This window comes from Hippoglossus stenolepis, chromosome 6, assembly GCF_022539355.2.
Source record: "Hippoglossus stenolepis isolate QCI-W04-F060 chromosome 6, HSTE1.2, whole genome shotgun sequence".
NCBI classification, from domain to species: Eukaryota; Metazoa; Chordata; class Actinopteri; order Pleuronectiformes; family Pleuronectidae; genus Hippoglossus; species Hippoglossus stenolepis.
In genome coordinates, this window is record NC_061488.1 from 23,975,161 (window position 1) to 24,001,087 (window position 25,927).

Here is a 25,927-nt window from a genome sequence, read left to right on the forward strand (position 1 = left end):
CAAAATTATTACAGGTGTTTATTGTAAAGTTTCTCATCTTTTAAAAACCATTACGTGGTACAAAGAGCATTTTAGCCATATCTTTTATTTTCATAATGTAATAATGATTTCAGGTAATCAGGTAAATTAGGATTCTTTAATGTTTTGTGGAAATCGAACTTCCATATTGTTCCTCTTTTATCATCTTTTTCCCTTTAAGAAACATCCTGAACAAACGCTAGTATAACGTCCTAACTCCACAGTTGACTGATGGACATTTGGAGTGAGAATTATTTGTGATTTGCACAGTATGTGTATTTGTGTATGTTTCATATTATCCAGGTTGTTTTGCCTTGAGTTTTAAGGAGAGGTCTCTGTTTGAGCTCTTAGCTTCCTGTGTGTTTTTATGTGGGCATCATTGTATCTGTTTTAACTCTGCAAACCCATAAATATATGAATTTGATAATTTTCATTATGTTATAATGATTTCACTGACTTGTTACTTTTGTTCATTTTTGTATTGCTTATAGTGGGACTGTTACCAAATCATGGCAAATAGTTCAGGACCTAATAGGGTGCTAGTTGAATTCTTCAGGGTATGCAGGGTCGGTATGAGAAGCTTATGCTTCAGCCTGCACCTATTCACTCAGTAATTCTTTTTTTTTCTTCTCTATTTATTTTTGTAAACTTATTGCTTTCCTTGTAGAAAAATGTTTTTGTGGACTTAAGTAAACTGAACTGAAGTGAAGGTCACAGTGATGGGACTGGAAGGTAAAGGGCTCTTATTTTGAAGTGGGAAAAGTCAGTGGCTGCGACTTTTATTTTGAAATGTGGTGTCGCCAGCTCTCCAGGCACACACACACACACACACTCAGCGGTAGAGTTAGAGGTGGACAACACACACACACACACACACACGCAGTGTACAGCAGTTGCGCTGGAGCTGCTGTGACATCAGTCAGCATGAGAGGAGCTAAGTTTCCGGGCTGATCTGGGCTGTCGCATTCACAGACTGGACGTGAAGCCCCGGGACGTCGAGGAGTCGCGGGGGACACTGGACAGAAACAGCCGCTCTGACACGCGCGGTGCTCGGATACTCAGCAGCAGCAGTAGCGGCGGCGGCGCCAGGAGGACCAGGGCGAGTGTGTGAGGCGAGGCGGCGGGACCCGCTGCTAGCGAAACATGAACAAGAACCACCGAGTGCCGAGCAGCCGTTCACTCAGTGCCGTGGAGGTGAAGAGCAAGGTGCGTGCGGACTCTTCTTCATCACTTTATTCCACAGCCTCACTCTCCGCTGGCTCCGACTCTTCAGGCTAAATTAGCTGCTAAGTGGCTTGATGGCGAGTTATGATGTCGCACAAATGACCGACATACGAGCTCGAGCTTAACGAGCCTGCGCGGCTCCTGTCACTCCGGACTAGCTCTTGGTTGTTCGCCATATTTAAAACTTTGACGCCGACCGTGTGGTAGTTTTGATATCAGGTAGAAGTGATAAGTTTAAGCTAGCTAGGAAGTTTGAAGGTGGAGGTTATTGTCAGCTGACGCCACAGTGAGTCCGTGTCACCTGTCACAGCTCCCTCCTCCCCTGCTGTTTACCTCACTAATGCAGCGCCCCAGCCAAACCTGGCTGTTCTAAACCCGTCTGTCCTAAGTTCTAAACCCGTCTGTCCTAAGTTCTAAACCCGTCTGTTCTAAGTTCTAAACCCGTCTGTACTAAGTTCTAAACCCGTCTGTACTAAGTTCTAAACCCGTCTGTACTAAGTTCTAAACCCTAAACCCGCCTGTTCTAAACCTGCCTGTTCTAAACCCTAAACCTGCCTGTGCTAAACCCTAAACCCGCCTGTTCTAAACCTGCCTGTTCTAAACCCTAAACCTGCCTGTTCTAAACCCTAAACCCGCCTGTTCTAAACCTGCCTGTTCTAAACCCTAAACCTTCCTGTTCTAAACCTGTCTGTTCTAAACCCTAAACCTGACTGTTCTAAACCCTTAACCTGCCTGTTCTAAACCCGCCTGTTCTAAACCCTAAACCTGCCTGTTCTAAACCCTAAACCCCTTGTCCTAAACCCTAATCCTGCCTGTTCTTAACCCGCCTGTTCTAAACCTGCCTGTTCTAAACCCTAAACCCCTTGTCCTAAACCCTAAACCTGCCTGTTCTAAACCCTAAACCCCTTGTCCTAAACCCTAAACCTGCCTGTTCTAAACCCGCCTGTTCTAAACCCGTCTGTTCGCAACCCGTCTGTCTAAACCCTAGACCTGCCTGTTCTAAACCCACCTGTTCTAAACCCGCCCGTTCTAAACCCTAAACCTGTCTGTACTAAACCTGCCTGTTCTAAACCTGTCTGTGCTACACTCGCCTGTTCTAAACCCATCTGTTCTAAACCCGCCTGTCCTAAACCCGCCTGTTCTAAACCCTAAACCTGCCTGTTCTAAACGTCCTGTTCTAAACCTGCCTGTTCTAAATCTGTCTGTGCTACGATCGCCTGTTCTAAACCCGCCTGTTCTAAACCTTAAACCTGCCTGTTCTAAACGTCCTGTTCTAAACCTCCCTGTTCTAAACCTGTCTGTGCTACACTCGCCTGTTCTAAACCCATCTGTTCTAAACCCGCCTGTCCTAAACCTGCCTGTTCTAAACCCTAAACCTGCCTGTTCTAAACGTCCTGTTCTAAACCCGCCTGTTCTAAACCCTAAACCTGCCTGTTCTAAACGTCCTGTTCTAAACCTGCCTGTTCTAAACCTGTCTGTGCTACACTCGCCTGTTCTAAACCCATCTGTTCTAAACCCGCCTGTTCTAAACCCGCCTGTTCTAAACCCTAAACCTGCCTGTTCTAAACGTCCTGTTCTAAACGTCCTGTTCTAAACCTGCATGTTCTAAACCCGTCTAAACCCGTCTGTTCTAAACCCATCTGTTCTAAACCCGTCTGTTCTAAACCCGTCTGTTCTAAACCCATCTGTTCTAAACCCGTCTGTTCTAAACCCATCTGTTCTAAACCCGACTGTTCTAAACCCGTCTGTTCTAAACCCGCTCTTTCTAAACCTGTTATTTTTGTTCACATGTGTGGTTGATATATATATATAGGCAAATTTTGGGTGATTTACTTAATAAAGTTATTTTTTCATACATAACATGTCGGCTACTTCAGGGCTCTGCTAAGCAATCAACACAATCTTCAGACCCAAGTTCACAGCTTTTCAAAATACAGGCTCTGTGAACATTGTGCATTTACTTGGAAGACAAATTTCCTAAGAGGAAGTGATTCTATGACCGTTGTTGCCATGACGGCACCTGTGACTCCTGTGAACCAGTCGGATATGGTGAAATGAAAATAAACTAATAATCAAAACGATCCGGCTGCGATGTTGACCTGTGGTTTGACTCATTTGCAGACCACAGCTGTAGTTTATCCGAGGACATAGAAGAAGACACGTTCAACTCGGTCCACAGACTAAACGCACACTGCCCCGCCCCGCCCTCCCTGACTGCTTCAGATCACAGATCACATTTTTTATTATTATTGAACGTATTCAAATTGTACCAAATTTGATACTGGGCTATTACTAACACTCCTGCCAAATGTAAAGCTGATTAGATAAACAGTTCACAGGATATGTGTCCCACATTCGGACATACAGACGGGCAGTCATATGTAAAAATTTGTATGTAGATAATACTGAGTCTAAGTTTGAATTAAGTCTTTGTCTTAGCAGAACCCAGTGGGAAGGTTTCTCCACTCATGAGGCGTTCATGTCAAATTAGCCTGTTAAAAGCGACCTTCTGTGCAGGTGTCGTACGGCTCCCTCCGCCACAGGCAGCCTGCCTCCTGCCTGCAGCATGATGACACTCATGCTGAGGAGCGGGGCCCCTCAAGGCGCTATTTGCTGCTACAAACTAGTATTTAGAGCTAGTTGTAGGTGTTGACAAACTGTGGCCTCTTTGTTTGCCCCCCCTCCCACCACCACCACCACTTTACACCAAATAACTTTTTACTTTGCTCAGCTCCAGTCCTAGGTCTTTTTTAATGCTTTTGTCTTCTCATGCCCCAGACACAGGCCAGTGACCTGTTCGGCTTCCTAACCTATAATTAATATAATTTCTGCTCTGCCTTAATGGATACAATGACCAGTGTCCACAGTTGGCAGTGAATATGTATCATCTTTTGTCAGCGCTGGGCAACAGTAACCACAACACTTGGTGCTTATCAACACCACCAATGGGACAGTGTGCCAGCGATCAGGCATCCTGAGCAGCCATTGATCCAGTCAGATCACCACTGAATAAGATGTAACTCAAAAGCCAGCGAAGTGTTTTGTAGTAACACAAGTCTGTCATGTAACAACGTGCGTACCAAACATTCTGACAGGCAGCATTCTACAGTCGTGAACATGCTACATCCACAAGCATAGAAAGTCACAAAGTCTGCATGAATAATTCATCACATGTGGCATGTCAGAGCGTGTCCACGTGGAAGACAGACTCTTAACATGCTGCCAGTGCAGCGTAGTGTCTGCTCCTCAGTCACAGCCTTAAATCTCTGATTCTTTAAAGAGATGCTCCTTAATATTGCATGTATGCCTTTAACTAGAACTCACACAATTTTTTTTCTAGTTCTTAAATTAGACTATTTCTCTGTCTCTTTCATATTCATATGTGCTTTTGTTTGCACACTTGTCCTCATGTGGATATCCTTTTGTTCCATCCCAGTTTGGTGCAGAGTTTCGTCGGTTCTCTCTGGATCGGTCCAAGCCGGGCCGATTTGATGAGTTCTATGGCCTCCTGCAGCACGTACACCGCATCCCCAATGTGGACTTGTTGGTGGGCTACGCTGATGTGCACGGCGACCTGCTGCCCATCAACAACGATGACAACTACCACAAGGCCATCTCCACTGCCAGCCCTCTGCTCAGGCTGTTCCTGCAGAGGAAAGGTAAGCACAGAGGAAGTGCTTGAACAAAGAGGCCTAGTTTCCACTAACTGTCAGGTGGAATCTGCTTTTCTATGAAAATACAAAGGAAAGTCTTGTGTTGGCTTTGTAAATGCAGTTTAGAAAGACAGGATAGGTCCTTAAATAGAAAATATATTATTGTGCTTTTTGTTCTAGATTAATATAATAGATAAAAGTATTGTAGGATCATGTTACCTTTTCATTTGTAAGCATATTCCGTAAGAGTATTTTGTCCACATTGAGGTGTCATTGCAAACAAATGACTAGATCCCTTTGGTGTTGCCCTTCAGTCCCACATAGTTTAAGGTCAGCAACCTTGCAGAGACAATTTTACTGCAAGGGCAGGACAAAAAGAAATCAGTAATATAAAGAGCAAGAGAGATAAATTAATGCTTTGCTGTTTCTTGGAATATTTTCAATTCTCTCTGAACACCCTTCATAAAACTCCCCTGGGGGCACTCAACCAGATAAGATGTCCTGTAGTTTAGCATGGCAATCACTCGGGAGGTGTGTTTTTTACTGTTTGCCTGCTGACTGATAGTTCTAGAAAAATGAGGGTTTAAAGTTCATTACATACACTTTCGGTTACAATACTCTCATTGTCTCTCACTTCCTCGCTGACTTATTACCAATTATTACTGCACTGATGGTCCTGCATGGTGTCATTCATCTGTTCAGGGGGTAGAAAAATGATTTTTTTGCTGTAATTAATGCTCATAACTGAACTTAACTTGTCATTGTTTGCACATGCTTAGGGATTGCATGAACCTGTTTTTGTCAGAGTGCAAATATAATATTGTAACTGCTCTTTTTGATTTGAAGTGCATCCTAATTCATGAGTTTCTGAGTGTGACCTGTTGAATGCAGGGAGGACCCTAAGGTCTGCTGGCCGGGGCAGGGCGGGCTGCACAGTGTTGTGTTTAAGCCGCCTCCCTGTGCCATATGACCCTATAGAAGCTAAGCCACGTTGTCATGAGGAGATTAGTGGGGTCACTGTGTAGCGCTGCATGGGACCGTGTTTCAATTACATGCCCCAGACACTAGCCCCCATGCTGGGCTCACTGCTGCTCGCACACACACACAAATAACACGAAAACACATGTCATGCAGGCAAGCAGGCATCCCACATTAGTCATGCACTCACACGTGTGCCGCCTTCTAGAAAAGATAGAGCAAATCCTGGAGTCGCACACAAACACTAATGCAGCCACAACCCCCAGACCTATTGCCCTCAGACCCTGGTTTCCCTCCTGATTTGGCCAACCCCCCTTCAAGCACCATTTGGTCCGAGCTTAAAAGGCCCTACACTGTGCAGAGGCAGCAAATTGGCAGCTTATAGATCATTTATTATATATCTGCAGTTATTATCTCGTGATGACTCTGTTGTGTATTGAGTTAATGGCTTCTTTATGTAGGGGCCAAGTGAGCTGTGTCAGGCCAAGGGCCCACTCAGAACATTTTTAACACTGAGCACTAAGAGCTGTTTATCTGAATAGTATTTCACATCTTTAAATTCTGCTTTCTCTGGAACACGATGTGAGACTGACAGAAAAACGAATGATTTTGAGGTGGAGAAATTGTTTTTGTGATGATCGGTTTTGTCATGACCGTGTTTGTTGATATAGTGCTATCTGCACAGATGACTCCCCACCAAGAGGAGATGGTGTTTAATCAGGCAAGACAACAGCAAACTTGTTTGTTACCAGCAGCATAAGAGGAAGAAGAAGACACTTTTTAGCTGCTGACTGCTGAGTGATTCCGCCAAACCAGTTTGTGTTTAGTTCAACACAGTGATTCAGTTTTACAGTCACAAGCTGGATTATAATGCAATCGGACTACTATGTCCTTTAGAGACCATAAATGTCTTAGATGGCTGGTAGTCAGATGCGATTAGATTGGTTATTGTCGCAGTAGAGCAGGACTTGAGATGAGGCAGCAGTGTGGGCTAAAGTTTGTTCCTACTTGACTTCATAGAAAAGCCCAGTGGAGTCTAATTGCACAGATATCTGGGAAATGTGTTTGGAGGTAATAAAACCAAAGCTGCGTCTCTAGTCTCACTGATAATAAAAATGTATCTTTGAGACAGCCTCTGTTGACATGAGCTGCTTTCAGACCTGCCCTGAACTGGGCTGTAAGTGAGAATGTATATGTCTGAGTCAGTTGCTGCAGACATTATCTGGGAGATTATCAATAGGAGATTATCCGGAGGATTCACTACGAACATGGGGGTGTTGATAACGTTTCTAACACGCAAAGGATGCAAAACAAGAAAAGAATACAAATATCTCAGGATGAAAAAGAGATGCCGTACATGTAGAGGACAACTACAAAGATCCCAACTTGGAAAGACAACATGGTCCAAGGGCTTTTGGTGATAAGGCCTGATGACTGTGTCTCTGTGTTTGCAAAACATGTGATCTCCACAGTGGAATTTACATGTTACATCCTGGTGCACCACCCCTCACCTGAACACTCTGGAGAATGTTCTGTAAAATGCGTCTGACCCGAGAATCTCCTGCTGCCTCCTTTACATAATAAAATGCAAATTCTGGACCAAGTCCACATCCCGTGTGAACAGTTAATGTCTGAAAACAGCTATGATGACAGTTCAGTCCATGTGCGTCATGTTATGTTATTTGTCTGGAAGACTATCCCAGGCTGTGTATCTTAAGATAGGTGCTCTGTGGGTTTTGTACATTCATTGGTGAGCAGGTGGTTTGGTGGATGGACAGAGGGATGGATATGTGGCTGTGAGTGTCTGTTGGTGTATTGTTATGGTCTTGGTCTTGAATAATGCCCACATTGTTGTTGTTTCTGCATCATTGCTACATTTCTGATCAGCCATTAGTGTTCCATTGTTCACTGCTGAAAAAGGGCCTAAGTGTTTGTGCTTGTGTGGACTCTGTCACTGCCAATCATTTCTAAACTTGCCATAGCACACACACCGCTACAACTCAACTATAAGCCCTGCCCTCCGTGCGTGAACAATGTGTCGATGGCTATTGAGCTGGCAGTGAGGTGTCCACTGTTTACTGGTTGTCATGGCAGCTCTGAAGAGGCCTGTTCATAGGTGGATTAACAGTGTTGGAGTCTCTTTAAGGCTGATGAGAGCTGCAAAGCATGCTGGGAGCAGGGCCGCTAGCATTCAGACTTGAAAACACAAGTGGTCTGTCTGAGCTGTCTTGCTACAGCTTTATTTGTCATTTCAGTGTGTTGATATTCTCACAGAGCTACAGCTGATTGAATAGTATAGTAGTATGTGTGTCAGACTAACTACAGAAACTCTTAGTCCATAAACACAATGATAATCAATAAATCTGAATTCATACCCACTCCAGGCAGCACTTTATCATTCACTGATCGCTGTTCAGAGCCATTTCCTGGTTCACACTGTTTTTGCTACGCTCAGTGTAAATGGAGAACATGGTGTTCATTAGTCAGCTGCCGAAGACAAAACTGTAGTGTTGTTTTGTCAATGACTGCTGTTTTAAATCCTGACAAATGCAGCTGTTTCACATCTGGCCTTTTGCTAATCAGCTAGTCGGCCGTCCTAACATCTTGTCTTCCACATTGCTTTTGTTTGGAGTATTGTGATAATAACATACTTTGCTTTTAAGTACATTATAAACAAAAACTGATCTTCAAAACACCATCACAGTGGGTTAAAAACTTTAAAAAATATATATAATAATCCAGTAATTTATTAAAGGTATATTGAGATTAAAGCCCAGTAAATATTGGCTTTTTAAAGCCACTAATAATATCAATATTGACATATAAAAAAAAAAAACACTATATAATGGTGAATCTGCTTCCAGATAACCTCAGACACAGTTTGATATTCCTGTACTGCATTTTCTTCTTACTAGTTGGCTGATTTGTAGTGATACCATAGTTATTTATTACTTATCATCTATTGTTAATAGAATCCCTGTTGCTTATGTAAAGTAAGCCTTAAACTAATACATATTTAGTCATATAGATATATTCTCTCAGTGTTTTAGATGAGAGATTTGTTGACTGAAGGTTGGTAAAAGGTTCAGGTCTGAGGTGTTTTTTTTTTGTTTTTTTTAGAGGTCTACAATTCAATCAAAGTTAGGGTTGGTAAATTGTTTCTGAAACAGTTTTTATCTTATTTTTCCAAATCCTCTTTGCATCTTGATAGCCAACAATATTAGCACAAGATCCGTGTCTGTGGCCCTCGCAGGAAAGGAATAAACGCAACCAATCATTTAATTTGGTCCAAATGAAACGGTTGGTCGCAGAAGCAGAGAGATGATAGCCAGAAGTTAGCGAGCGAGTCACAGAAAAGTTGGCTTCTAGCAGTTTTTGGGATGTGGGATGTATCAGGAGCATTTAGTAGCCTGGATTACCAACCCTAGATTTAATTAGCTTTGGATCTCAGGAGACAGAAAAGACCCTTCTGAACATTCTTAGTGCAATCTTTTTTGTTCATATATTTAAGCAGAGCCCAATGGAATGCAGGTTTACCACAGAAAATGGCTTTCTTGCTGAACAGGATACTTGTTTGAAGTGTGGTTTTGACAAGCAGCCAGGGTAATGTGGAGTGCATTTTGTCACCACTGGTATGATATATATACAGTGACAGTGTAGAGATAGTCTAGCACCTCTGTTCCACACAACTGCAACTGCAATAGTTGGTCTGTCTGCTTAATTAGCGCTCCAGCTCTGGCTGACATGTTATAACTGCCACAAATATTCCAAGATTGATGTGATAATCTTTGCAGTGTGTGGTCCATGTGTTTCACATATCTTTGTGTATTTGTACATACAGTAGACAGTAAAACATTGTATTGGTTTGCAAGAAAGTTTCAGTAGAAATGTATTGTTGTTTTTCTGATATTTTAGTTGGCTACATAGGCCTGTTGAGAAATGTTGAATGTCATATTCCAGTTGAAGTTTCTGATACAACCAAAGCCGACATCAGGGAAACTGTTGGTCACGCCCGAGTTTGTAAATGATTGACTGTTCACATGGTTGTCATAGGAGATTTTCCTCAGTTCAAGAGACTCCCATGTTTACCTGTATCAGTCGTCCAGAACATTCTTTGAGTTTGCACAAACACAACATACACAGAGTTTCCAGGTCTTCGTCCATGTAGCAGTTTCTCTTTCGGTCTCTCTCAGGGAGTCAGTTTGTTTGGTGACATTTTCTATTTGCTTGCGCGGTTTCGGTGTCTTCACCCTTCACTAGAGGTGAAAGGTATGGAGGGGGACAGGAATGCTTTTATTTGCATATCCCTGCAGGGACTGTCTTGGTAATTAGTCACCAGCACATGAGTCATTCGTCCACAGAAAAGGAAATGTACACAACAGTCTACCCACCCTGCAAAGTAAGCAGTAGAGCAGGATAACGTGTGATAAACAATGTACTGAACAAAGTCTGTGAAGTCATGGAGGGGAGAGATGGTGTAGCTGTGTAGTGACAAGGATGGGGTGAGTGTGACAGTCACAGTGAGCCACATGAAACAAAGGGAGACATGGTGGACAAAGTGTTTCAAGTGTAAAAAAGAAAGCATGAAGTCAGAATGAGTATGGAAGGGGAGATCTATAGAGATGATGAAGGGATTAATGCAAGAGAGACAAAGTGCTGGTTTTAGAGCTGGTTAAGTTTAAGAGCATGATCTGTGAAAATAATAATCAGCCATCCCTCCCGTGGATCTCAAGTTGTCCACAGAGCACAGATTATTCCCTGGGATGCAGTATGTAATGAGAGAGGGAAGGATGAATTCATAGCACCGGTGGAGGAATGTGTGGAGGAGGAACATATCTTCGGCCTAATAAGAGAGATGGAAGGATGAAAGAGAGAGAGAGGGAGGGTAAACGGTATTAAAGAGGGAGTAATGTATAAGTCATTGTTTAGGCAAGGCATGTAATTAGAGATGTGGGGAAAGGAGAGGGACTAGTGTAAGTGTGATAGAGAGAGAGAGAGAGAGAGAGAGAGAGAGAGAGAGAGAGAGAGAGAGAGAGAGAGAGAGAGAGAGAGAGAGAGAGAGAGAGAGAGAGAGAGAGAGAGAGAGAGAGAGAGAGAGAGAGAGAGAGAGAGAATAGTATTAGTGAGGGAGGAATGCAGAATGAGGCCCAAGCTGGGGAGGGTGGGAGAGAGGGAGAGAGAAATGGAGGGAGGGGGCCTTTTTTTGGTGGAATGTGGCCAGTCTCTGATCACGTCTGCTGGCTAGATTAGACAGGACAACAGGCCAGACTGGACTACAGAGCCGGGCTCAGTCAACAAGGGGTACAGATGGATAGAGAAAGTGAAGGAGAACAGGTGAAACGAGAGAGAGCGCACAGCCTTGCTCTCTCTGCCCTTTGAAACCTGGCTCGATAAGACTTAATACAGGCTGTAACAAGATGGAGGGAGAGCGGCTTAGATGGAAGGGGGGAAACGGTGGTGGCCCACGCGCTCTGTCAAAGAATCTGTCCGAATTTCTCAGTTCAGTTGGTTTGGGAAGATGAATGGATAGAGGAGGGAGGGAAGGAAATGGACTTTGGAAATTAACTTTACCAGCTTGGAAGTCAAATACATGCACGTCATAAATGTGAGCTGATATGTTGTTGCTGCTGGAGAAAGCCTCAGACTGTGTCAAGAGTTGAAACAAAGACACTTGTTTTAGTGCTCGGCACTGGTTTTGAGCAGGGATAGTGGCTTTTCTCAGCAAAGATATGAATGTGTAGTCATTATTTGTGTCTAAAAATGAAAATCATGGATGTGAACTGAAATGAAGATCAGCAGTTTATTCCCATTCTAAGAATTGGTGGCAGTAATGAGGAAAATCACATTTTAGACCTCAGTAATAATGTGTGCCATCTTTTTATTTTGACTTGCAGGCAGTATTTCGTGCCGAGCTTTAATTAAAAAGAAACATTCTTTCTGTTGTTTTTGTCCCTTGGGCTGTGTGCTACAGCGATACTGATATGAAGCTTGATAACTGATATGCTTATCTGTGAATTTCTTTCAGCACGCCATTCTGGCTTATTTACCCTGGATGGCTACATATGAGCAGACTAGCAGGCTCTGACATGCTGCTCCCAAACACTGTTGCTTAACTTCTGCCACTGTTTTTACTTAATTTTCTCCTCATCCTACTACATTCTACACTCTGAAATAAAATGATGTTCACATACCTGTATGTAATGTGAGAAGGTTATTGATTGTTGTGATTGTTTCCTATCCATCCTTCCTGTAATAAGATCTCTTCCTAATGATTTCAATGGATGTGTTTGCCATCTCAGTAATTACCAAGGTCAAATTCTGAGTTATGAATCAGGGTAATTTAAACTAAGATCATGATACAATCTAGGGCTGGGTGATAAAACGATAACGATAATTAACGCGATAGAACCTTTCCTTGATAGAAATTGAAGACGTGGTCGATAGAACGTCAATAGAACTCATTCCATCAAAGTTTTGACAGACAACAAGAACAGCCAATGATAATGATAATAGCGTTGCGCCAAACCAATCATGTTGCTCGAATAGGACCAGGACAGACACACAAAAAAGGTCTGGTCGTCCTGTGTCAGAGTCTGTCAGAGTCTGTCAGAGTCTGCTTCCTCCTCACTCCTCTGACCTGCGCTCACTCTACACTTTAACAATAAACACCAGCACTGATCAAAAGTTTGATTCGATCTAGAGTTTATGAGGCACACGTTTAAACCTGCTACACAACAGGAGACGTAACGTGATGCGCACATTCAGGACATCAGGGTAAAAGTGACTGGAACGATTCAGAGTCATAATCCGACATCCTTGATTAATAACTGAATACATGTGATTATCAGTTCGTCTGAAGAGGGACAGAGACAAACACACACACTCCTGCAGACAGAATGTCCTTCCACAGATTTTGACGCAACGCTGTGTTTTAACTTCATTGTTGCAGAAGAAGCGACACCCCGTTTATCCAGGAACATAAATATGAATTCAGCAGGTTTTTATAAAGATCAGTTCTAAGTGTGAGTGATTAGAAAACATCAAAGTAGCAGAGTCACTTGCTGACCTGCGCAGAGTAATCCACCTCAGTGCAGTGGCGAAGATATATATCCATATCGACTGATATTTTTTCCGTATCGCCCAGCCCTAGATACTCCGAGAAAAGCACAGACATGAAGCGTTTACGCTGTCCTGGAGGCTAGCCACAGCACGGCTATGTAAAAGGCTCGGTTTATCAGACCCAGATCTCGCCACCACACCCATGACTCCACCTGCTTCATGTAACACTGTACTGAAATCTACATCCTCCCCACTGGACCTGCCCCTGTCACCTACCTTTCCCTGTCCCAAGCTCAAAAACCAGCCTCAGCCCCAGGCATATCCCTGCTCCTAGGTACCCTGAGTCCACACACCAGCTGTAGTCCTGCCACTACCAGCTCCGTTTCCATGCCCCATGCTGACTATTAGCAGCATGATTCAGCACCTCATCAACTCCATACTTGTCCTACCAGTCCCAGTTGTGGTCATCAACTTATTGTCCCAGACAAACTCTTGTTCCCACATGCTGGCCTCAAAGGACCATTGAGTCCTGTGTTTGATTTAGCTGTGGTAGCATCTTTAAAAATCCCAGCATTGGGAGGACAGACAGAGAGAACAGTTCAAGGGAAGAGAGGGATAACAGAGGCTGAAATCTGCAAGACCAAGAGGGACAGACAGAGGTGGAGATGCAGAAAACTCATGCTGAGGGATGTACCAGAGTGACTGCAGGACAGATATGAGTAAAGCTACAGAGGAGAGAAAGAGTGGAAGGTGACAAGGAATTGCAGAGGAGGGAGAGAGGTGTCTATGTCAGCACAAAAGAGTTGCATCATACCGCAGTGACGAGATACAAACATGCACACAGGGAAAGTGTTGTAGACAAGCAAATGAAATGTGTTAAATCTGCATTGATGTGCTAATTCTACATCAGATACTGCTAAATTATAGCTGGGTTCCCTGCAGTGTAGATTTTAGTTTCTTTATTTCCTGATAAATGACTCGTGCCATGACAGAGTAATAAAGCAGGACTGATGAGTGTAATAGAGAATTCATGAGTGAGATTATATGAAGAGGCCTGAAAAAGGCTAATGTCTATGACCAGACTCTTTTTAATTATGGATTTAACAAGTAATTCTTCAAATTGTCAGTTCAAGGCTTTGTCTATGTCTCCGCCTCTGCCTCTACAGCATCTCCCTTTCCCAGACACCGGACTTATATTGGTACACTGTATAGACTGCATGTCTTTTTTTTTTCTTGGTGTCCCTATTCCGTCCTTCTCTCCTTCCTCAGCACTCTCCCTTTGACATCACTCCTTCCATTTCTTTCTCCTGCTCATATCAGCAGCAACAAGGCACTTTTATCTGGGCTGTGCCAGGGAGGTATGTTCACTACACCAGGAATAGTAACCCTCCGGGAATGTACTCCTTTGAAAGTTTTTTTTTTAATCACCTCCTCCCTCTCTCTTTTCCTTTCCTTTCCTCTCTCTCTCTCTCTCTCTCTCTCTCTCTCTCTCTCTCTCTCTCTCTCTCTCTCTGTCCGCTGTGTGTATTTGCTGTGTTTCTCTCTCTCCTGCCTGTTTCACATCTTTAGTTTTCCTCCACCGCTGGTTTTTCTCTCTGCACAAGTTCACACTGACAGACACACACACCCTGTACACTCCCCCTCTCCTCCCCCTCTTGTATCGTTCTGTGTCAGGAACACCCTGGCACCGGCCATGTGGTGAACATCCGAGCTTGTCATCAACAAACCTGACTGTTTCCAGAACACTACACACTTAAACTGCTCGTCTTTCGTCTGTGTTTTTGTTCCTTTGATTGTTGAGACTGGTTTTGTTTCAATACTGCAGACTGCTTTCATTGACAGCATTAGTTTTTTGGTTTTAAGAGTTTAAAAGTTGTTAAATTAGCTGCGGAACCTTTTATGCATTTGTATCGTGTTTTACTAGTTTTCCTCCATAGATTAGTTATGTGACCTTGTTCATAATGTTTCGTCTGCCACTGTTCTCACTTGTAATTACCCAGGCACAGTAGTAGCTACAGTAGTGGTGAGTTGTTGTGTCATATAATAAAATATTGTACTTTTTCATTTTTCCTACCAGTAGTAGTTGTAATACAAATCGTAGTAGTCATAGTTCTCTTTTGACAGTCACAGTGCTCAGTCCGGATGATGTTGTTTTACCCTGACACAGTATCAGGTTTCCCTAACACAGCCCCTGAACAAGTACCAGGAAGTCATGGATATATGGTGTTGTCGTCAGGAGTCATTATATTACAGTGAAACCCAGTGCTTGTCATCCTGTATCATCATAATTGTAACACAGTGTAACCAGAGGACAAGTGGGTGTAATGATAAAGTGCTACTAGAAATGGGTGTGACCCAAGTTAAAAAAAAAGCATATTTTCCATAATTTCTTTTGGTCAAGATAAGCAGTTCCGGACCGAGATTGGTGGTGTAAAAAGCTGGGGCGTGTTCTGAATGCCTGCACATTCCACTTATTCTGAGCTATTGACACTGGCTCTTTAAAAGCCAAAGTCCACAGTTTGAGCATGATGCATCCAGAGTGTGTGAAGAACCGAGCACCGAGGGAGATGATGTGTTCAACCAATCCATGCCAGTTCACACACACAAGTAGTTTCCTCTCCTTAGGCAGAGTTGCATTAGTCCCTTCAATGTCAGGAAGGAGATGCATTAGTTGTTCACCCCGTGTGTGTGTGTGTGTGTGTGTGTGTGTGTGTGTGTGTGTGTGTGTGTGTGTGTGTGTGTGTGTGTGTGTGTGTGTGTGTGTGTGTGTGTGTGTGTGTGTGTGTGTGTGTGTGTGTGTGTGTGTGTGTGTGTGTAAAGTTACATACTACAGAGAAGAATGACAAGGCAATTCCTTGTGTGTCCTCACTTGTGACGTTGTGTTGCTGGGTTGTCATTTTCTCCTCTGTTACTTCGCTTCCTCTGCTCCTCACTGACTCCATTCAGCGTGGGAAATAGCAAAGCAGTCATTGCATAGCTGGGATACCTAACCTGTGCAGAGCCATGGCAAGTGTAGTTACCCTTTATCTTCTAGGTTTGTGAATAATTCCTTAAGTATGAAGATTGTGATACACTTCTGTCATAGCAATTGACATATATTTATGTAACATATTCACATGGGGGAAGTGAAATGTTCACTGACAAATTCTTCACGTTTAAATGGATTTGTTGCAAACGCCAGCTATGTGATGAATACCCTTTTAAATCTGGACATTTTACAGTTTTCTATCACCTTCTGTCATAGTTGACCTCTGATTGTTTTAATTAATTATTATCTAAAGCAGCCGCATACCTGTACACTCATTAGCTGCAGCATGTTAACCATTGGTCCAGCAGCTTCGTCAGTGGCTCATGTTGAGATGTTTCTGTCTTGTAGCCAAGGTCAGATTGTCAGGTGAAAAGTGCTGTCTTGACCTAAAAGGTTGATATTGATAAGAACTAAAGCTGCTGTCACAGAACGTGCCAGAGATGTCTGTATTGTTGTGAACGTGTCTGAGCGGAGAATCTCCTTCTGCGTTTTTCATGTGTGAAAGACAAACTCTGGTGAACGTCCCGAACCAATTCTCCGGACATCCTCCAGAGGTTGTGTTTGTAAACAGCTTAACATGGTTCCAAAGCCTATAGTGGCATATCTCCACATGTCCTTTTTAGAGAAGCTGAAAGCATCTATGCATATCACAAATGCAAGTTATAATCGGCCCTAAATGACCAAGGTAAGTTGGTGGTAACAGGCATTCTGATTAAAAACCCAGACAGACTTTAGAATGATTTCAAATCAAATGTTGTAGCTACGTGACCACAGCCTTGAGAGAATGGATGAATGGGCAAATACCAGTATCTTAAACCAACTGCTGGTTGTTTTTGATGATATAACATGAAATCTGTCCAGGTTTTTAAACATTTGGCGCCAGTTTGATTTAATGATGTAGAACATCCCACTAAACAAGCAGGGGGGTTTTTTCTGTTCGCTACTTGTGCAACAGGCCTCCACACTAACCTCTGTGAGATCAGTCCCAGGACCATCCCAAAGATTTTGTCCCAACATTTTGAAAATAGGAAATTACCTTTTTAGATGACTGGTCTGATAATGAAGTCTGTGGTGTTTCTAAATACAGAACAACCATTTATAGGTCATCAAGTTTCCTATTTTACATACAATATGCACTCAAAGCACACAAGAGTATTGTGCAAAGATTTTTATGTCTGCATCACTGGGACAGTGGGGTAGTGTTATTCTCAAAAGAAATGGAAGCAAAAGATGGTAATTTGTCCTTTAACAAATGAGGAACTGTGTGTGTGTGTTTGTTTGTATTGTGATTTGCCGATAGGTCTTTGTAGCCAATTAGACTGAGAGCTTGGCTTGTTTGCGCTAATGAGCTGTAATGTAGCGATGGTGTTTTCAGGGTATTAGGTTTCTCTCATCATCATCACTAACCACAGATAAACCTTATAGATAGCGTGTGCGTGCGTGTGTGTTTTCAAATGAACGCTGGGTTGTGTGGGCTTGCAGATGCTTGCAAATATTGTTTCTGTGTGTGGGTACACACACTGTAGTCAAGAAGCTGCAAGCTGATACCATTTGACGCTAGAGCAGCATCTCCTGGCCATGTGTGTGTGCACCTGTTTGTGGCCCTAAGGGACCATTACATACAACTATAACCCTATACCTTCATACGCTCGAGATGGAGGGATGGTTCAGATGAAAAGAAGACTAGAGCGAGTGACATGACATGTGTAGGGTTGCCTCCTCCTGTGCATGACTGCACCGCAAGAGCACCCTTTGTGTCAACGCTGGAAGAAGGCATGTGTGTGTCCACGTGTTGTGAGCCATCCACCTGTATGCCCTTTATGCTCCTTTTTATGGCCAGGTTTGTTTGCATGTAGAAAGAACAGTGACAGCGATTGAGTGATTTAAACACATGTTTCAGCGTTTTGGCGTCATGGAACCTCATGAAAGTTCTGTTGCTATATTTTCCTCATATGTAGTTGTCGCCCATACCAAGGTCAGGACTTGCAAAGGTCTAGCAAATGTGTATACACTAGACTCGTGCCTCATGGGAACTGAAATGCGAAACTGCTCAGGACAATCGATCCTTTGTTTTGTTTTTAGGAATGGAGGGGGGAGTGGTGGGGTGCGTACCCGTCAGAACCTGAGAGCTGGACTCTTTATCAGCCACCTGAGTGGACATTTTACTAGATTACACACACACACACACACACACACACACACACACACACACACACACACAGAAGAGGGACAGAGAAATAGGAACGTTTTCAGTGTAAGACTGCCAGAGCTTTATTTATAGAGCACTTTCATCTAATAATGGAGATTTCAAAGTGCTGTAAAGACGAGGAAGTTAAAAATAACATCAGAAACAGACAAAAACTTGAGTTGATCAGGCTGAGACCAGCATAAAAATAAATTGAAAGTCATGTTAATGTTTAGCTGCTGATATTATGCTGGTTAACTATTAGAGAACCAAGGTCCAGTTTTCCCTCCCTTACTTGTCCAGCCCTTGGCCTAGTGTTAATATGAGCCACACTGGGTTAAAGTCTATAGTAGCATGACAGTGTTGACACTCCCAGTGCAAAATTTACATAACATGCATAGTTCAGTGGCATCTCAGTGACTCATGCAGCTAAGATATGACCATAATATAAGGATCAAGGATCTTTACTATTGCTATGGGGGTAATTTGTTGTACGGTCAGCAGTCAACCACACAATCATCTGACAAACAGTAAAGAATGGCCAATAAATACAACATAAAACTCACACTGAGTTATTTAAAATGCAAATAGCAGCTGGGACAAGTGCGTTTCTCAGCCTGTTCCTGCATACTGGCAGATTGTATCTGCAGCAACTTCAAAACCTTGAACAGGGAACAGGCTGGGATCAGGAGTAGTTTAACATTTGAGAATTTGCTCATTCGCTTTCTTGCTGAGAGGTGGATGAGAAGATTGGTACCACTCTTGTTTCTGTGTTGAAGATTTTCATTTGAATAAATGTCTGCTAAATCCCTATTGACAAATGAGGTAACACAATATTGATAGAGCCTTTAACCACTGATTAAAAGTATAACAATATTTACAGTATTACACATTGAGTGTCTGAAGTGATATTTTCACAAGAAATGTTGTATGAAGTTACTGCTGATGCAAACCAAACATTTCCTACTGCTGCAGCTTCACATTAAAATCATTTAACTCACTTTTATTATGTCAAACGTTTCCAGTTTCTGTCACTGTGGCCTCAAGTTCCCAGACTCATGCTGTGTGCAGCATAAAATCAGATCGCTGTTGTTCTGAATGATGGACAATTATTGCCTGACTTCTTTATTATAACAACAATAAATTGAAGTCTGTGACCTGTGGCATTAAACTACATTTTATTCATTACCACCAGTAATTACAGGTTTGGCCAATTCAGCTGAGACTAAAATCTTTCTCACCTTAAAATGAAGCTACAGCCAGGAGATGGTTACATGGACATAACCAATGGGAAAATGGCTCACTTGTGTCTGTCCACAGCTCACATAATAAACTCACGTAATGAACGCAACCAATCATTTCATTCAGTCCAAATGAAATAAAGATGGTCAGTATACCGGTCTGTCAATAACTGACCTGCCTGCCTGTGTGCATCTTGCACCTGCTCTTACTGTGCATGACAGGCGTCTTCAGCCAGAGATACATAAACCACTGAAGCAGACACAACAGCCAGATGTTTATGATTGAATCACAGAAAAGTCGTCTTTTGGCGGATGTCAGTCAGTGCTTTGTCATGTGTTTGGGGGTGTAGCTTTGACGAGAGGACTGATGGGAGGAGTAGGAGGTTTCGGTTGCATTTCTCCAAAGTCTAGTCTGCTCTTACTAGCTTTTCAAGGATTACCAACCCTAGCTTTAATTAGTAATCTTAAGAGGTTCTTCTATGTAGGACAGAGCCAGGCCAGCTGTTTCCCTCTGCCTCCAGTCAATACTAGCTGTAGCTTACTGGATCCTGGTTGTATCTTTACATTCAATGGACAGATATGATCATTATCTAGCTCACACACACAAAACTAATGACAATAATCATTTTCTCCAACTTTCAGACTAGTCCTTTAAAAGTTGTAGCTTAGTGACAGGATTGAGCCTTATGTCCTTTTATTTAGTAGGAACGTCATCATTATAAAAAATGCATCCTGAGATTAAAACATATGCTCATTAAATCAATAAAACAACATCCCTGTGCACCCTGTGCACCATGTGCACCTGCGAGGCTGTGCGCAGCATATGGAGTCTAATTTGTGGGCCGCAGCACGACTGAGTGCTGATGAAGGAGTGGAGCTGAGCGCCTGTTTGGCTGCTGTGGCATTTTGCATCAGAACGACCTGAGGGTAGTTGTGGGGATCAGCGTCTTGTGTGTGTTTAACACAGGCACCCTGCAGTGACACCTCAGGCTCAGAGCTGTTCTATCGCAAAACATTATTCATTCTCCTGAAACGACATGATGCAACAGAATGTCAGCCTGAATAATGACTTCATGTTTAATGAGCCCAGCTTGAAATTAATGGAAAATTAACCAGCTTTTGTTAATATCTTCTTTTGTTTTTCTCTTCTTCTTCTTCTTCCTGCCAACCTTCCCCCTTTTGTCTTCCTCTTCTCTATCTCTACTTCCTCTATCTTGTTATTTTGCAGAGGAAGCTGATTACACAACCTTTGGTACCAACTCGCTGACCAGGAAGAAAAACACTGTGCTTTCTGCGGTTCTTCTACGGCCTGACACCAACAGGAAAAAACCACCTGTCATCATCAGCCTCCCTAAGGACTTTCGCCCCGTGTCCTCCATCATCGATGTGGACATCCTCCCTGAGACGCACCGACGTGTACGCCTCTACAAGCATGGCCAGGAAAAACCATTGGGCTTCTACATCCGTGATGGTTCCAGCGTACGGGTCACTCCACAGGGCCTGGAGAAGGTGCCGGGGATATTCATCTCTCGCATGGTGCCTGGTGGGCTGGCGGAGAGCACCGGCCTGCTAGCAGTCAACGATGAGGTGCTGGAAGTGAACGGTATTGAGGTGGCGGGGAAGTCTCTGGACCAGGTGACGGACATGATGATTGCCAACAGCCACAACCTCATCATCACCGTGAAGCCTGCTAACCAGCGGAACAATGTTGTTCGCAGTGGAGGAGGAGGCGCCACGTCTGGTAGCTCAGGACGCTCATCAGACAGCGGGGCCAGTTACTATGGCTACTCATCACACGGCGGTGCTGCGGCCTCCATGCCCTCACACATCATCCAGAACTTCCCTGTCGGGGAGCTGGAGAGCGACGAGGACGACGAGGACCTGGTGATCGAGGCGGGAGGCGAGGCCGAGCCAATCAGACGCTCCCCTTCCAACTACAGCATGCCCTCGCTGCCTCGGTATGAGCCGCACCTCAACCTCCGCACTACCACCAACTCCGCTTCTGCTCATTCCATCAATGCCAATGGGACCCTGCCAGCCAGCGGCAGCAGTGGATCACTTAGCTACGCCAACGCCACTTCGACCACGCCATCCCCAGACAGAGCAATGGAGAGGCGGAGCTTGGAGGAAGATGGCACTGTTATAACTCTGTAGACATTCACACACTAAACACTGGAAACAAACACAAATACTTCCACACACATTTGGGGGAGTCATGGACCGGCAGTTCAGACACAGGTTCCATCGTACAGTGACTGTATCTGAGAAGCACAATGATGTGAATTGTTTTGACATCCCAGCATGTACACAACAAACACTGCACCCTATACCTTGCACTTCTACATGCCAATAATCACGCATGTGTGCCAGAGTGGTGACCGGCCCCCATCCCAAGTTCTTCAGGCACAAAATTGTCTCAGACAGAAGTGAAAGAAAAAGTGTAGTTTGGTTCTCCACTACCCTCCACTTTATTTTTTTAACCACTAGAAGCACTTGTTTTTAACCCAATACTGTATTTCTGCTGAATTTCCACTAGAGGGCAGAGATGAGACATTGTCATCAAACCATTTATAGACAATCTGGTACTGTTTTGTTTTTTTGCCTTGTCTCCCCACACCTCCACCACTGTACTACGTCCCCCAGGTGACCACAGCACCCACATTGCTCAACAGCTGTGGTACTTTCAACAGAATTCTATTCTACTACAACAATTGACCAGTAGCTGAGACCTGCAATAAAACTTTTTAGTTTTTGTTAGAGGGCGAACGACCTACAAACAAAAACAAGTCTGGGCTCTTTGTGTTGGTTCAGATGCTTTTTTTAAAAACACAATTTTTAGCTGTTTTTCCTCTTTATCTGCTGTGTTAATGACTGAAAGGTTGATTTTTAATAATAATTATTCTTCCCATAAACATTAGGCCTGTATCTTTATATGATTTGCATTTTGTTTATGTAATTTTTTTTGAATACATGATAGGGCTGTCACTTTTTCTAAAAATCAAGTCGAACCAATACGATATGACCCCCCCGCACAAGTCAGATGAGGACGAACACTTCACATGGTGTGGTGTCTCCTCCGCTGCCTCACTCGGGTGGAGAGCAAACAGGTGGGTCAACAGATTGCGTGGTACAAAGTTTACAAACAGCCTCTCCTCTGTTCATTACTTTGCCGTGATGCAGAACCTAAAATACTTTCACAAGCAGCTTCTCAGATGCTTTGGTGTCGTGAGTGTCCACTCAAGACGGCTTTACTTGCTAGCGTTCCTCCATTTTTGTAGCAAAACAACGCAATCGTCTGATGCGCTTCTAGACTGAATGATTTGAAATGTCATTAAAGGTCAAATATTAACTTCTCTTCCGCGTTGGAATTTAAGTTTTGATTTTGAATATAAAGTGACAGCCCTAACATATTATTGTATCTCACAGGTTACGACATAGACCATATTCCATCTGTTTCACGTCACTCACGTAAAATTGCTTCTCCCTGGGAATGGGACATGTTAGAAGTAATATCCTTAATCTTGCACTCCCTCTCCTTTCCATGACAAGGGCTATTTCCCCTGCTGCATGTCTACAAATGAGAAAATGTGAATGTGATTTAAATTTGTTTCTGTTTGTTTGTTTGTTCTCTCCCCCTCGGTTCTGTCTGGGCCACAACACGATATATCTTATCTCAGTGCTGTACAGTATATTCATCTCTGTCTATCCACAGGCCCTGAGTTCACTTGGATGTGTCCTGAGTCATTCACATATGAAAAGTGATCTCTCCAGTGTTTCTGCACCGTTTCCTTTGTGTATCATCGTTCTCATTGAACTCAATTAACGTCACTCTATGAGCGAATGTTTGATGTTGACTCTGGGCCTAAATTTCACATCGATAGTTGGGCTGTAACACTTTTAACAAACACAACCACAGAAATGAGTTGAAGGGACTGGTACACACACACACAGTGACAGTAGAGAAACTGCCTGTATCTCAAAGTAAAGCCCGGTTGAGTCACATTGAAACAAACACACATGCAGGTACACTGGGCACAGACTGATTCACTTTCTTTGTTTGTCGAAGGTGAGGCTGGTCTGCTGAAAGTACTGCATGTCTTTTTAATGCAATACTGTTTTCATAAACCTTTCTCAAACACCATGTTTGAAAATCCCTGTGACCTTCAAGGCAAATTTCAGATTTTGGGAGCTGTAGAAATTTGATTGACTTGACTCCATTTGCAGAATTTTAGGTCGCAGAGTTGATCTGAATCCACCAACAAACTTTCACATGGCATTAAATTGTATGTGAGGGATTTATTGGTCCTTGAATCCAAATTAATTTGCTGCTGACATTACTTCTTGTTTGAGAAGCGGCTCCACAACACTTCATATTCATTACCGTTGCATACGGCTGTTCACTGCCTCTCTGAAGTCAAAGCAGATGGTCTTTTTATTAGCATTTGCTGTCCTGTAATAGGTGATATCTTTAACATTATTGCTCATTAAAACATTGTTGACGCCCAACATTAGCCATTTTCAGACAACTCTGGAGAATGTCTGCACAGCAGGGTCCGGAGTTTCTCTGCAGTTTGCCTTTCACACATGGAGAATGGCGCAGTAGTTTCTCTGCTCAGACGCGTTCACAACAACACAGGAATCTCCGGAGCGTTCAGGTGATGAGTGATGCTGAGGCAGGATGTAACGTTTGCTGCAGCGATCACGTGCTTTGTTTACAGCACATCAACACCGACGTTGTCTTATCACCAAAAGCTCTCATGACATCTCTGTCGGTGTCTTCTACATGAATGGCACTTATGCAAAAATACAATGTTGTGAAACCGTCATCAAACACCTACTCAATTGTGGTGAATCCTGCGGACGATATCCTGCTGTTTTCTCACATGGGTTCAATCGGACACTATGCAGACCTTTTACTCGGGGGGGCTGGCTGGATGGATAAAGTCCGGAGCCTGTCACTTGCACATTTGTGTTCTCACCTACAGCCCCTCCGGAGAATGACAGGAGATTATCTGGAGTTCGGTGAATGTCTGAAAATCGGCAATGTCTCTGTCCGTAAGGTCTATTGGTTTCATCTGAGCCAATACTCACTTGTAATAACCATATAGTCAATACCACACCATTTCTCATTTTTATTTTCTGGTTATTATTCAAATCACTGAGCCTCTCACAGTAAATATATATATGTATATGACTGGAAACCAACACACAGGACATGTATGTGCATCCGCCATTGTATTTCACGCTATATGTACAAGGTACTGTTTTTTTGGCCTTTTTTTATAGTCGCGCTGGTGATGGTTAGGTTCTGGCTTCTTTCACTCCCGACATCAAGCACAGTGATGAATGGTACTCTTGAAAGGAAGGTTTTTTAAAAATCAATGTTAATTTATTTTCTTTATCTCTTTACCACAGGACACTGGGATTGTAACCATGGCGGCATTTGTTATTTATTCTCTAATCATGTGTTTTGCATATCCTCTGTTCACATTGTACGACTTTATTTTATATATTGATTGTTTTGGTTGTACATCTCATGGTACAGTAGATGATATTGCCCATTAGGAGACGATTTTAATCGCTGATTTCCCTGTTCCTCCTGAAGCAAGAGGAGAATCCGTGCAAGACATGACACTATTATTTTTATTTTTCCAAACTGTGAATTATCATTATTATTTTGTGGGAGAAAAGAAACCGTTGTGTCGGTACAATTTTAAAAGAGGCGACTTGTTCTTTGCTTTTGAGTCTTTACTTTTTTTTTAAGTGATTGAGCAATGATTTTTTCTTTGCTAGCCAGATAAATCCTATGGTATAGATTTATAATGAAGATTGTCAGTATTTTCATATCGATGCTATATATGATGATGATGTACATTTTTATCACGTTTAATGAAAACTGTTTTAAGATTCAACTGGAGACTAATGATTAAATAGATGTACACCTGTAATTTCTGATTTAAGGAGCTGGATAAAATAAAGTCGTGTAGCAACCCTCAGTGTTTGGTGTGATTGTTGAGATACTACTGTACCTGCCCTCCTCCTTTTTCTCCTTCTTCGCCTCCTTCTTCTCTTTCTTTTCCTCCTCCATCTTCTTGTCCTTCTCCTCCTTCCCGACCATCTCCTTCTCCTCCTACTCTCTGGAGTTTTACGGCAGCTTGCATCCAGTGTTGCATCACTTCCACCTTCTTGATTCTCCCTCGTAGTTATTTTAAGTCTGTTAATTTGGTCCTCGTTAAAAATATATATATTATATCCCATGTGCACCGTTTCCACATTCTAACAGTGATTCACCGTGCTGCTTCTGCGCCACCTGCAGGACATTTCAGGAACTACCTCTGTGGTTCTGGGAGCGCTTGATAAAACCCAGATGGTATCATTGTTGTTCTCCCGTACAATTGGCGCAGTTAAAACGGTCAGAGCTACTCTCTTGTGCGGTTTTTATTCATTTATTTTTAGCTATACATTTGACAAGAGACAAAGCATTGACAAAACATTGAAGAGTTTTTTTCTATATAAAACTTAATCAACAATAATAATAATG

General features: G+C 42.9%; 1 protein-coding gene across 1 annotated transcript; it reads left to right on the forward strand.

Moving 5' to 3' along the window:
• The first annotated feature begins 855 nt into the window (after positions 1–855).
• Positions 856–25,382, forward strand: pard6b (par-6 partitioning defective 6 homolog beta (C. elegans)). The gene is made up of 3 exons (XM_035159822.2): positions 856–1,224; positions 4,679–4,901; positions 20,615–25,382. Exons 1-3 carry the CDS (start codon positions 1,162–1,164, stop codon positions 21,538–21,540), a joined length of 1,212 nt encoding a protein of 403 aa, XP_035015713.2. The 5' UTR covers positions 856–1,161; the 3' UTR covers positions 21,541–25,382.
• Positions 25,383–25,927: the final 545 nt, after the last annotated feature.